Raw genomic sequence first — 15,092 nt, 5'->3', positions numbered from 1 at the left:
TTCATTATTACCCCTTCGAGGAATTCCTTTACCTTCCCTAGAAGATCCCTTTTCTCATAGAAGACAACCGATATCAATGGAGGGTGGCGTGCCACTTATGAACTCCCTTAATAAAGAAACAACTTTCTTGGAAGAGGATTCACACGAGTCAAAAACCAATATGTTCCGACCCAATTACAAAAGCAAGATAACCATGGATGAAGAGATAAGCATACCCCGCACACTCTTTCTCTAAAAAAATTCTGAAACAGGAGTTGCCTCGACACTTTCGACAACCCCCGATTAGGAGAATACACAGGGCCATCAGATCCAGAAGACCATTTATGCCATTTCAAAAATGTTGCCCTACTGCATCAATAACTGGATGGAGTCAAGTGTCAAGTCTTCTTAACCACCCTATTAGATTCTGCTTAGAGATGGTTCAGCCGCCTCCCTAATTTGTCCATACATTCTTTTTCTAATTTCAAGATTGCCTTCCTCCATCAATTTGTCAACAACAAAAGATACCAGAAAACGCCATTAAACTTGTTCACTATGAAACAGAAGCCTCGAGAGACTCTAAGAGAGTATATCCAAAGGTTTGATCGAGTTATTTGGGATATCCCTTCCACACCCGCAGAAGTATTAACCAGTGCTTTCTCTCAAGGTTTAATAGATGAAGAATTCTTTAGATCGCTGGTAAAGAAACCCCTTGCCAATTATGCAAAGTTATTAAAAAGAGCCGAAAAATATATACATTTAGAAGATTTTGTTAATAGTAACCCTAGAGCCAATTATGTGATGATTGACTAGAAACTTTTTGTATCATATTCTATTATTAATAAAAGATAAGATTTTTTGTTATTATACTTACTTTATATTTGTGTGTCAAATAATTAAGTATAATAATGTCCTTGGATAGCTAGTTCTAATCTATATCATATCGATTGTTTGAATCGATAGTGAGATGATATAGAGAATACTACTCTTAATCATTCCTAGTCAAGCATTAATATTCAGGGACGATGTTAATGCGTTGAGACTAACATGTAGGTCAACTGGATGACTTGATCTCACAAGTCATGGATATGAGATATCAAGTTGACACATGAGTATACATTAGAGAATGTATACTGAATTGATCCGCCATGAGAAAATTTCATGGATCGTTATATGAGTGTCATAAACTTTCTCATGTGACTATTGGTATGAATAGTTCTTAGACCTAAAGTCACTACGGTTCCTACATAAGGAGTTATGTACTTTGGTATCGTCAAACGTCACTTGTAATCGGGTGGACTATAAAAGTGATCACTGGGTATGTAACAAATTATGCGAAGGGATATGAGTGATGTAGATGGGATCTATCCCTCCCATATAATGGGAGTGATATCTTACGACCTCTTGATAGAGTAGGACCACGAAATGCATGACCATGCTCAAATGAGTCAATATAAGATATTAAGCTCATTTGCTTGAGTGAGTTTACTTGGGGATCAAGAAATATAAAGATTGATAAAAGGATGACACGGTCTATGCCTCATTGATCAATCTAGATATCGAGGATAGAAGGACATGATCATACATTATAGTAGTCACTGTAAGATTATGTCAGATCTCGACATTTTTGTCACTTAGGTAGTAATGATACATTGTTAGATGTCACTCATTGTTTATGTTTCTAAAAGGGTTTTAGAAACATTACCAACGTTACAAGAACCTATTAGGTCACACATAAAGAACATGATATTTTGGATACATGATCATCTTAGTTTGACTAAATGAATCATTAGTTGATTGAATGGACTAAAATGAGTTAGACTCATTACTTGGCCAAACTTGAGTTGTACTCAAATTGGTTTAATTTGAGTTAGACTCAAATGAAACAATTTAAGAAGTCAAATGCATGCAAATAGGGATTAATGCATTAAATATGATTTCATGCATGAAACCTCCTCAATGTTGCATGAAGTTGAGAAGTTTTCTCAAAAGGAAGTTGAGAAGTTTTCTCAATGTTGCATGCAATACATGCAAATAGGGATTAATGCATTAAATATGATTTCATGCATAAAACCTCCTCAACGTTGCATGAAGTTGAGAAGTTTTCTAAGGAAGTTGAGAAGTTTTCTCAATGTTGCATGCAATACATGCAAATAGGGATTAATGCATTAAAATATGATTTCATGCATGAAACCTCCTCAACGTTGCATGAAGTTGAGAAGTTTTCTCGATAATGCATGCAAGTGGATTAATGCATGCAAGTAGGATTTAAGCTTCTCTCAATGTGAGTGAGTGTGCTTTTTTCTTGCGTCGTAACCAACTACACTTTCTCGATTTACCTCCTCACAGATGGTCGTGGGGCCGACCGTGTGGGGCCGCTAAGGTGGCGGATCCACCTTTTGCAGAAGAAGAGTGTGCTTTTTCCTTCTTTTCCCTTGTCGTGTATGCTTATTCCATTGCTTTTGGCCAAATAAAACTCTTTAGAGGAGAGCCTTAGTGTGGTTGCTAGCACAACCATAGGTTTTATCTCCTTCTCCAAGATAGTGTTCGTGTGGATACCGTAGAGGTGCGGCCATTCTGATCGTGCTGAGATCTGCCATCAAAAAGTTGCTGTCAGGATTGCGAAGGGCTATGCTATAGGGTAACTTCTTAACTAAGATGTAGTCAAAAGAAACACTTTCTTTATGTATACACATGGATCCTTGGAGGGATCAAAAAAAATTATTTTAACTTTTTCCGCTGCGTTTGCGATTATTTTTTGAAACAAGATCCCTACACCTTCATGATGAGAGAGACGCACAGTACATGTTATTACCTCCTTTCTTATTTCAGAAGACGCACTTACTCAAATCCCTCGAAAAGAGCAGGTTCATTTTTGCACATATCATCAGCCCTCTAGTCATAATACTAATGAGTGTAGGCAGTTAGCGCAAGAGGTTGAGTGAGTCATACAGGAAAAACATCAAGGAAAAAGAGCTTTGTCCCCTACGATTGGACATTCCACTCATAAATATTCTAAGCAAGAAGGTCAGAGAAATCATTCAGATAAAAACCAAACCAGCCCTATCCGATATCAAGATGTCAGATCCTCAAGAAGACACTCCCCTGATACACATCAGAACCATCAACGCCAGATATCGAAGGAAGCAGACGAAGAAAATATGAAAGCAGGAAAAGAGTCGCATAGGCTAGGGTTTTCCTTTTGATTTAACGTGGAGATTATGTCACCTTCAACATCCCGCCTAAACAAATTAAAACAAAATCTTCTCTGTTAAAAATCAAATCAAAGGATGCATTGAACGAAGTAATAAATCAAAGGAAGATGTCCGATAATGTGGTTAAAAAAATCAAATCATCCATTGATTCCATCATCATTAAAACCATGTGAATGATGACGCAAGCCCTCACTAGGTACAGCACGCTAAAGATATGACATATGACTCAACTCAAGTCTAGTCAGTTGGACTTCACCTCCTTTGACTAGACTAAATCAGAAGGCTTATGATCCAGTGGAGTCTTTTAATAATCATGTACTCAGCATGTGACAAACCGATATAGTTCCATGATTTTAAAATAAGGAAGAGGAGGTTTAGAGAAATGTAGATAAGTATGATAGGAAATTATCGATTGAGTCCCCAATTTCATGTTGACCTCTCTGGCTTCGAGTTCGACCTCGAGCGGAGGTCTCGACATACCTCCCGTATCTCATGTCGACCTCATCCACCTCGAGCCGACCTCAAACTCTAGTCTCGATATATCTTCGACATCTCATGCTGACCTCTTCGGCTTTGAGTCTAATCTTGTGCGAGGGTCTCAGCATGTCCCTCGCATCTCACGCCGACCTCATGCATCGATCTTGACATACTTCTCGCATCTCATGCCGACCTCATGCTTCAAACTCGGCATACCTCCAGCATCTCACGGTGACCTCATGCTTCGGTCTCAACATCTGCCTCCCAATATCATGCCGACCTCATGTTTCGATCTTGGCATACCTCCAACATCTCACACCGACCTCATGCTTCGGTTTTGGCATACCTCCTGCATCTCATGCCGACCTCATGCTTCGAACTAGGCATACCTCTAGCATCTCATGTCGACCTCATGTTTCGGTTTCAACATGCCTCCGCATCTCGTGCTGACCTATCATGCTTCGGTCTCGACATACCTCCAACATCTCATGCTGACCTCATGCTTCGGTCTCAGCATTTACTCGACATTCACTTGCCGAAGTTTAACATTAGCATCTGTTTAAACCAAGAAGAGGGTCAACCCCTAACCCGGGGAGACCAAGATTGTCTCTTCCGAAATTCATAAAAATAGGAAAATACTCCCAAAAGATAAAAATTAAACAGAATCCTTCTAAACTAGAACAAGTATCCCAGACTATTTTCTAAAATAGATGCTAATATTTCGGAGATCAATTTCTATAAAAGGGTGGCCATGCCCATGGGCATAGGTATGCACACATCAACCCTAATTTTTTCAAGTCATTAAACTCCTCACGCTAACCTATAACTTGAGCGTCAAAGTTGCTTGCCAGGATCCACCTCGGCGTCATTCTAACTCTCTTTTTGAGTGCTTTTCAGACCATCTCATCTCTCTAGGCGACTCTCTTTGAGGAGTGTGCATGTCAATAGTTCGTGAATTAGTGTTTGAACTATCCACGGTGTATTGGCTGGAACAGCATAACATCAGCAAAAGGGTTATAAACTCGGGAATGCAATTAACTTAGTAGAACGAGGTTTTTTTGATTCTGGGGTTAACGAGAATCAGTTGCGATCGATCTTTGAGGGTGAGCAACGAACAACGAACAGTGAGGACAGTGGTGTCTGCTCCGCGTCGGCGTTGTTCCTTTGTGTGGTTGTTGTTGAGAGCGAGCAACGTGGACGGTGCTAGCTCGACGTCGCCATCATTTCTTCATGTAGAAGACTCGCAGAGGGTTGGTTGTTGAGCACGAGCAACTAGGGCGCGCGTTGGCTCAGTGTTGTCATCGTTCCTTGGTGTAGAAGGCTCGTCTTGGGTCGGAGGTCGCAGGTGACAACGACAACAACACAGGTGCACGGTCGTGTGTTCGCGTGTGTGAGGGACAAGACGAGATTTTTTTTAAAACTTAGGTTTTTTATTAAAATTTTGATTAATTGAATTAATCAATTCGTAGCTATAGATAAACTAAATAGATATAGTTTAAAACTCAACAAAACTATCCTAATTTTTTAAAAGATTCTAAATATTATTTGAATCCATTTATTTATATATACAGTGGCGGATGTAGTAAGACCCGGGGGGGGCCATGGCCCCCCAGCCACGTACGTTACGACCACGCAGGCGCTGGTCCGAGTGCAGGCGCGCGTCCGGGCGCGCCGCGTGCGCATGTCTTCCCAAGGCCAGGCCGTGCAGCGCCTGCTCGACGCCCGCAGGGACAAGCTCGATCTTCTCGAGGAAGCAGAGGTGCACGGATGGATGCCATATTTCTGATTCATCTTCTCTTAGAATACAGGAGATGATTCGCCCCAAACCCTCTTTTTTGTTCTCGGAGGAGACGGGAACTCACCGGACGCCCCTTGGTCGTCGTTGTGGACGCCCCCTGGTCGTCGCGTGGACGCCCGATTTTAGGGATTTAATCAAATCTTATGAGTTTAGAAATTCAAAAGTGTTGAAACGATTTATTAGTTAAAGTTGGAATTGCTATTTTAATATTTGATGAAATGATAAAAAGTTTGATATTTTTTATGTTGTTATTATTCACTAACTTAATATTTGATTTAATATTATTGTTATTAATTATTATTCACCTATTTGAAATAATTCCAGCTTTTCAGTATTAAATGTTTCAAATGGGGAAAATCAAAACGATTGATAAATTTTTTCAAAGGAAGAGAACAAATGAACCAGCTTTTCAGTATTATGCTATGTTAGGTTTTTGTACTAAGGATTATAAATGTTAATTTAGTTATTCTTTATTTTTTTTATAATTATTTAATTGATTAAGGTTGTACTTAGGCCCTTGATATGTATCTTTGGATAATTTTTGGATTCAAATGAGTATATCGTTTTTATTATATGGCCCCCCCAAATATGAAATCCTGGATCCGCCCCTGTATATATATATATATATATATATCACCATTAATAATAATATCATATATTTTTTTTCTAAATTTTAAATAATCCTAAAACTCTTAAACTAGATTATACATCAAAACTTGTGACTAAATAAATTTTTATTATATTATCTAAATTGTACTAGACAACATTAGATCATATTTTATTTAATAACTTTGATTATATGATTATCAGATAATCACATAATCAAGATTATACACGATAACTTGAACCTAACACACTTGAAAAGTTTTCTTATCATTACCATCATAGCAAAAGAAATCCTAATTTATCTAGTGCCAACCATTATTGTAGAATAGACGTTTAATTCTGTAGGTAATATATTGAATGAACAATGATCTACTTTGTCTGTTTACTCTTAAGAAGTACAAATATTATTTGATGATAGAACAAGGACTGCAAATAATATAATTAATGTAATTTTGATGATAAAGTAGATGTTTTTATATCAAATGAACTAGCACTATGGGAACGGAAAATGGAAATGAATAATAACATCACTTCTTATGGGAAGAAGGGTGAAAAAGATAAGTGAACTATATGCATTTTGATTTTCTTATATTCTAAATAAGTGCAAATTTTTTAAATATTTTTTTATAAATTTATATTTAAATCCTGGACGTTGCTGGTGGAGGCACGCTAGATGAGGATGGTCTTGCATGGTGGGGACTTTGGAGCCGATTTTGTGATGTGTGTGCAAATTGGTATGAGCTTGCATGTCATCTTGAGTTGTATACGCAGTTGCATGTTGCCTTGATTTGTATGTCCTGTGTTGCCATTGTATGGTGTGTATCTCATGGTTACGTGGTGTCATGGGTGATATGCACGATGTGGTGCAAATTGTGATGGTGTATTTTGTGATTGCATGTATCCTTGTGAGTGCATGTGAGAGAGAAGAGTCTGGAGTTTTACCCAATTTGTTGTGGTGGTAACTCCTTGATATATTGTATGATTGACATTCGGTTTGAGAGTTTTTACCCTCAAATCAGTTTTATACATATGTACCTATTTCCGTAAAGGGTTCAGAGATGGTTCTGAAATCAATCGTTGATTTTCTGATCAATTGAAGGTCATGATGTACTACTAAGTGTCACTCATGATCGTTCCGTAATTAATGATTAGTTACAGACGACTAATATAATCAAGAATATATTGGGTGATATGCACTACAAGTTTCTTCGAATGACTTAAAATGAGTTTGAGAATTAGATTCTCAGATCGAGAGAAATAAAGTTTGATTGAACCAGACAAATGACAAAGATGATGAAATTTATCTTATGAAGTGAACCAAAATAGTTTGGTTCTTTATGGAAGATATTTTCGCAGATCGAAAGCAATGATGGGCTTCGTTTTATAAAGACGAAATGAACAAAACTAGTTTGGTTCAGATTGTTAGTGTTTGGGTTATTGAATCGAACAATTTGGTTATGAACTAAATTGGACCAACTTGGTTTGGTTTTGAACCAAACTTAAGTTAATCAACACATGAGTTTTGGGTATCGAGCTAAGGATGGGGTTTTGGATTGGATCCAAACTCAATAAGGGATATTATATGGGATATAACGTTAAAGAATGGACGATTGATATTACAATTAAGTTTGATCACAATCATTCATTTTAATCCATCCATCCCTAAACCCTAATTTGCTACAGTTCTCGATCAAAGGGAAAAATCTAAACCCAGTTCAATCCTTTTTTTCCTTCTCCTCCGATCAACTGTCATACGCGAAAAAAAGGATTGTGATCCTTTCTCCTCCGATCGACTGCCTCGCGCGCAAATAGGAAAGGAATCGCGATCCCTTCTCCTCCGATTGGTCGCCACACGTGTAGAAGAGGAAGGAAATCGCGATCCTCTCCTCCGATCGGTCATCGCATGAAGAAGGCAAGGAATCCCAATCGCGATTCATGCTCGCGTGATCCCTCCTTAAAAGCAGGTGGCCGATTGCTGGTTCAAGGAGAGTGGAAACCCTAGCACCGCCCTTCACCCTCCATGCTCCCGCTGCATAGCGCCAACCGTGAGAGGAGAATACCGGCAACACCACCTGTCTCCTTCCTCCCTTCCGATCGCCATCCACCGTAGACTTTCGAAGCCCTCCCTCACTGCCTGATCTCGCCTCCCAGTCACCACCGGAGCTCTTGGGAAGGGTTGCTACCGATCATTAGTGAAAGGGGTTGCTCGAAGTTGCTACCAGGACACTAGGTTGTCATCAGGGTTCATTGCCGGAAGCTTGGGCGCTTTCGAAGATTTTTCATCTTCGTCGGAAAGAGTTCCAGCTGTTTGCCCTACACCATAACTACAACAGGAATTTGATTGTCGACGATAGTTAGAAAGCCTCGGAAATGAATGTGACGTGTGTTGTTGCATGCTTTCGATATTAGAGTTTTTTTCGTATCAACTATTGCTAATCATCGGCTAGTACCGAAGACGATAACATGACTCGTAGCTTGGGAAGTCGTCCAGATGAGAGCTTGGCGTAGATCACTGATAAAGGCAGAGCTTTGATAGAGTCGATCAATTGATGTCATTCTCGCTTAGCGTCATCCAACAAGTATACCTAAAATAAGTTGTTATTATGAAAATTTTAATTTTTAGTTATGTCATGTATATATTATATCTTGCATGTGTGTATTGCGAGTATTATAATAATTAATTTAATTATTAATTTTTTTCGCTGCACACATTTGTGAAACGTGTATACATGCGCAATGCACCCGGCCGATCCTTACAGAAATAAGTCAAATCGGAGCTCTCTAGATCCATCAATAGGTTTTGATCAAAATCCATTGATGGACCTAGGAGATTTGGATTTTTAAAAAATTGACATATAATGGAAGAGAGTAGTGCAGTGAAAATATTTATGGTATCCATGCATGATTCTGACAATCATATAATAAGTCATGTGTATGTGTCAATTGTCAAAACAATGATAAAAATATTTGAAGCTTTTGAAAAGACTTTAAACAATTTTTTTGGGCTTGAAATATGAGTCTTTATGGATTACACCCGGTAACAAATGTAAATCTCTAAATGAGCTTTGATTTGGTGCGTAGAACATCTCATTTTAATATTCGAGTTAAAAATTATGATCTCCGAAAGTAGCATTTGACACATATACATAATTTATCATAGAGATGTCAAAATCAGACGTAGATATCATATATATTTTTTACACACCAACCTTTCTCATCCCATTGTAGGTTTTTTTCTCTAGGTCCATCAATGAGTTTCAGTTAAAACTCATTGATGAACTTAGAGATCGGTTTCATTCTAGCTCATGTAGGCTTTTGTAGTACCTGAGAGTCCAAGGATGCCTTTTGTTATGATCATAAAGGATTTTCAATATTGCTCAAAAAGGTTTAGAAAAATTTTAGATTTTGTTTTAATTGACACTAGCTTATAATTTCATATAGGAGATTCAAGATCAGATTTCTCACCATATCTATTTTTTACATTAGAGCTGTCAAATGGGTTAATCCATGGTGAGGTGGACTAACCCATTAGAAACTCATCATATGGCGGGCCGGGATAAGCGATCCACCAATTTGGCAGTTGAAAAATCTCCTACTCAAGTGGGTTGTAGGTTAGGTGAGCTAACCCATAGGCCTATCAAAAATAAATAAATATTAAAAATATTAAAAAAATTTAATTTATATTACAGTTTAAACATGTTAAGTTAAAATTTTTAAGTTTGGATTGAGTTTAGATGGGTCAAGCCCACTAATCCATTGAATTTTTTATTTTAATTTTAAATTTTGAAGAAGAAAAAAGTTTTCTTAATTCCCGGGCCAATCTAAGCCCGCCACAGGTTAACCCACGCGAGTCGCGGGCCTAGGTGGATCGACCCACCTGAATCCACCTTAAATTGGATTGATAAAATTTCAACCCATCCTGTTTAAATTGTTTGACGAGGTGGACCAACTCGACGGACTGAATCCAAATTAATGACTTTATTATATATACTCCACACTTCCATTTTATTATAAAATTTCAGAAATCCAAGTCATCTAGTTTATCTATGAGTTTCGGTCAAAAAAATCATTGATGGATCTAAAGAGTTTCAATTGGATCCATTCCAAATCTTGTTGGTTTATTAGGTGAACTTAAGACTAAATAAACAATCTTTTACTATTTTAAGGTTTTTCCATCAGTGCTCAAAACGATTTGAACTTTTAAAATACTAGGATGCTAGTTTCCGGAGACCAGCACCATAGTGGTGCTAATATTCGAAAATTAACATCACAATAATGTTGATATTTAAATTGTGGTGCTGGTTTTTGAAGACCAACACCAAAGTAATTTTTAATTATTTTTATTAATAAAATCAACTCTAATTAATTATTTTATTTTTTTATAATTAGATATTTAAAAAATAAAAGATATTAAAAATAGAAAAAATATTTTTAATTTTTTATTAATCTTCTTTTAAATTTTTTATTTTTTATTAAAAATTTAAAAGTAAAAATAAATAAATTTAGATGATTATTTATTAAAATTTAAACTACATTTAAATTAATAATTTAATTTAAAGGAAATAAAAAGAAGAAAGAGAAAACATATTGCATAAATGAGAGGAGAGAGAAGGGAAAACAATAGGGATAAAATTACATTAAACGCGCCTTTTCGAAATTTCGAAAATTTTAGAGGCGTCATTTGAGAAATTGCCGTTGAAAATTTTCTTTTAATTATATACATAATAATATCAATTTTGTATTTTCCTTTGACGCTAGGAAAAGGACGCGTTAAAAGAGAAGTTTTGACTTTCTTCATCCTCCGTCAAAGTCAAAGCCTCAACGTTTGACTTTGTTTTGCTGCAACCCTAACCGCGTCTATGGTGGGCGGCTGCCGCGGCTTCCTCAACACGGCAGCCGGCCATCCTCAACACGACAAGAACCTGCAATTCCTCTCGTCTATTCAAATCTTATCCAGCGCCTCCGATCTTTTCGCCGATATATTCGTGAAAATACAACTTTTGTTCCTAAAATCTAGGCATCGCTTTCTGACCAACTGATTTGATTGGAGTTCTTGGTCAATCCTAAACCATCCCAAATTTGAAAGTTTCTGCCAAGTTAAAGTTCGAATCTTTTTTCCCCCTTCTATTCAAGCTTCACGGAATAACCATCCAAGGTACGATTTCATCGTCACTTTTCCCCCAATCTCTACAATGCCGCCGACCCTAGCTTTTCCGGAGGCGGTTGCCAGGTTCCTCTCTGGTAAAGCTCGATCTTTGCAACTCGGAACTGGGATTTTCCGATCGGCGGGACGATCTAGCGGCGCGGATAGCAGGTTAGGGCGATTCGATCAGACGCGATGTCTGGCTACCTTTGCTCGTTCTGGAAACCCTTGCGTCAGTAGTTCCGCCGACGGCGTTCATGTTCTGCCGATTGGTTCCTCCCGTGGTTTCGCCCAAACTCGACAGTTTCTCGGATTTGTTTTTGGAGAAGATTTTTCTGCTCTTTCAAAGATCTACAAGGAGCGACGTACCATTGGGTATGAACAACTGTTTTCACCTTTTAAATCTGAGTTTTTGTTATTGATCTGCTTGGATTCAATCGAACACCTTCTCTTGGATATGATAACTACTAGATCTTTGCTTCTAGATCTTTGCCTCTTTTGAGTTTTATTTCGTCAACAATGTTAAATTTTTACATACATGATTTGTTTTGATGCCTAATTATATACAATCTAAGCAGGTACTCTCCAGAACAGTTGTTTAATGTGGTTTCAGCAGTCGATATGTATGAGGAGTTCTTACCATGGTGCCAGCGGTCTAGGATTGTCAAGCAGAATAGTGATCGATCATTTGATGCTGAGCTTCAGATTGGTTTTAAGTTCTTTCTTGAAAATTATCTTTCTCATGTGGAAATTGAGAAGCCAAAACGTATCAAGGTTTGATTCCTTGCTTTCTCTATCTTGTTAACAAACACTTGCTTTATTTTCAGCAGATAGAATTGTTATGCAGAAGCTTTGGCTTCTCTTAAATCTTAGTGAAGGCATTTCTTGTTAAAATTTGAGAATTGAATTATTGGATTCGATGTTACTATTTTAAAAAGAGAACTTCTACATCTCACATAGGAGAACTAATAACATCTTATGAAACTAAATCTACTAGTAATTTTAATGTCCTCTCAAGTTGGAGAATAGACATTATTCCTGTCCGATCGATAGTCCAAAAAAATGAAGAATAAGTTCCATCAATGTGGACAAAACATACAGCAATTGAAGCACTAAAAAGCACTTCAGATAACATGAAACCAGTAGATTTCTCTATTTGAGTAGGTGATGATAGGACAATAACTGAGGCATCTTAGACAACATGCGAGTCGATCAATTTCTCCACCAGAGTAGGCTAATTTTGTAGTTGCCACTAGTGTAGATTAAGTGGCACGAAATGCAGGAAGAAGCCAATAATGTGTGGAGAAATTTCTGCACCAAACAATTTTAGATTTAATTGTAGAACCATCCATTTTGTAGTTGCCACTAGAGTAGATTTCTGCACTGCCAGGACCACCCTTTTGAAGGGGAGCCTTGGTGCAATGGTAAAGTTATTGTCGTGTGACCTAGAGCTCATAGGTTCGAATCTCGGAAACAGTCTCTTGCAAAGCAAGGTAAGGCTGCATACAATAGACCCTTCCTCGGGACTCCACATCGGTAGTATGAGTTTCTATTTGATAACAATAACATAATGTTAGATTATTTTGTATGTAAGGTTATGAAAGGTATTAACTAATCATTCACAAGGTAATAACATTTATAAGGTCATCATCTTATTAGGTAATATACGATATGCATTAATTATTAGTTAATATTATAAACTTTATTACGGATACATAAACAATTATTAACAAATTTTATAATATTGGCAATAAAATGTTTAACTATAATATTTATAGTTAATAAAATTCTAAATAGTCATATCCTAATTAATTATGAATAATAAAGTAGTAAATTTATATTTGTAGATTATAAAATATATAATTATTAACTGATATTGTAGTTGATTGTATCATAATTTCTCAATTAGCATTTAATTATAAGTAGTATTTATAATATTAATATGATTAATTATTTTAGTTATTTATAAATATTGTTTAACTATTAATAATATCAATCTTTGATAATTTTAAATTATTATCTATATGAAGAACGCGATAGTCTTTTATCCGAATGTTATATGTTATAGTTTTTCTTGATCTTTTGTCATTGGATTGCTCGGTGGAAGGTAGATTAAACTTTTATCGGTCGTCTTCTTATTTTTCCATTCCTAGTAAAGGCTAATCATTCTAAATTGCTGCAATTTGCATTTGTTGTAGACCACAGCTTCTAAAAATGGCCTTTTTGAACACTTAATTAACATTTGGGAGTTCACCCCTGGTTCAGTTCCTGGAAGTTGTGAGCTTTACTTCTTGGTGGATTTCAAGTTTCATTCGCCACTATATCGACAGGTAAACTTAAATTAATCTTTGTTCTTAAAAAAAGTTCTTCCATTTGATGATATCAGCAAGTTAATTTCTTCGCTGCCTTTAACTCTGTCAGCTAGTTGTAATTCATCAAAGCTTTTGACATTCCTGATGAAAGTGATCGAGATGAGTCCATTTGGTTTTCGCTTTAAAGACCTGAGTAAATTCCCATGTTGTTATCTGAAACAAAATCATGTGGGAAAACAATCTTTGATCTAGTTCTGCAATTCAATTTCGACAGTGTAGGACCGATTGAATAATGTTGTGTATTGTCACAAAAGTTCTATCTGTAACTTGATTTTATTATACTACTGATTAGTTCACAAACCTACCTTACTGACATGATAATTATGTGGCAGGTTGTATCAATGTTCTTTGAGGAAGTGGTCCCTCGTCTAGTTTCATCTTTTGAAGATCGCTGTGGCAGAATCTATGGTCCTCCTGTCCCAGTTCTTGAAGGCTCTTACAGACAAAACATATAAAATTTGTGAGTAATCTCGCAAACAGAAGTCGATACTTGATTCCAATATCTTGACTAGCAAATTTCCTCAGAGACAAACTGGTATTAGAGTTTCGTGTTCCAACTGCCTGCAACTTTTTCGATGAGGTTAACTAGTAGAAGCATCCTTACTTCGCCACATTCTTTTCATTTGTTCATTTCATTCTCAGGCTCCCTCTGGAAAATTCTCCAAAGATTGTTTGGAGAGTTACCAAAAGCTTGAATTGTCATGTAGACAGTTTCATTAGAGCCATACAAACATCAAAATTACTTTCACTTGTTGCGAGCATTACGAAAGCATGAGTAAATAGAACAATCCTATCTACCATCATATTGTCAATGTCCTTTGCTTCTCTTCAGTCGGAGTAGTTCACCTGCGATGCCTCCTGTGTTCATCTTGCATACATTTATTTTGGGGTCTCCAAAGGTTTCCTAAAGCTGGCCGAGAAAGAGGCAGAGCTTTCTGTGGAAGTGGAGCCATTAAGCATGTACTCATTGCGCCGACGGGGGTCATCTTCCAACAGAGCTACACAAAGCCATTGCTGTAGGCTCCTGATGTCCAACAGGAAAAGGATTACAAAAACCAATGGTGGTTTTGATAGATGAAAGCAAGGAGAAACCACAAATCCGATTAGCTTGCGCCGTTTGGAATGCCAAAATCTAGAACTTGAATTTTGGTTAAATCAGTTGCATGATTGTGATGAAGAGGGCGCGAGGTTGAAGAAGAGGGCAATTTTGTAATTTAAAATTTTCCTTATTTTCTTTTCCTAGTGTAAAGGAGCTTTTCCTCTTCTCTTTTTCACTGCCTTCCCTTTCTTCCTTTAACCTTCTTTCCCTCCTACATTCTATATATCTTGTGAAGATCATTTCCTCGTGAAGGGATGCCTTTATCTCGGCTCCATAAGTTTCAAAGTGGATTTGCGTATGAATTTTAAAATGTCATTTATGTGGCAAAAAATTATACACTGACCTTGGACGCCTCCACACGGTTGGTCTCATAGTTATTTATGAAGAGGTAAATCATGAGAGA

The 15,092-nt window shown here is 37.0% G+C and overlaps 1 protein-coding gene across 2 annotated transcripts; it reads left to right on the top strand.

Annotated features, from left to right (window-relative positions):
* The first annotated feature begins 10,982 nt into the window (after positions 1-10,982).
* On the top strand, positions 10,983-14,974 carry LOC141824285 (uncharacterized). 2 transcript variants are annotated; one of them, XR_012601428.1, is made up of 5 exons: positions 10,983-11,593; positions 11,797-11,992; positions 13,417-13,548; positions 13,923-14,479; positions 14,516-14,974. XR_012601428.1 is itself a non-coding variant. In XM_074711543.1 (4 exons), exons 1-4 carry the CDS (start codon positions 11,268-11,270, stop codon positions 14,043-14,045), a joined length of 777 nt encoding a protein of 258 aa, XP_074567644.1. In that variant the 5' UTR covers positions 10,983-11,267; the 3' UTR covers positions 14,046-14,974. The 2 variants fall into 2 exon arrangements, 1 of the variants encoding a protein (XP_074567644.1); XM_074711543.1 differs by having other exon boundaries at positions 13,923-14,974.
* Positions 14,975-15,092: the final 118 nt, after the last annotated feature.

The sequence above is a fragment of the Curcuma longa genome, chromosome 3 (assembly GCF_044706935.1).
Source record: "Curcuma longa cultivar G26 ecotype Majalengka, Jawa Barat chromosome 3, ITB_CL_G26_1.1, whole genome shotgun sequence".
Taxonomy (NCBI): Eukaryota; Viridiplantae; Streptophyta; class Magnoliopsida; order Zingiberales; family Zingiberaceae; genus Curcuma; species Curcuma longa.
Note: the sequence above shows the minus strand (reverse complement) of the source record. Positions and strands in the feature narration are given on the sequence as shown.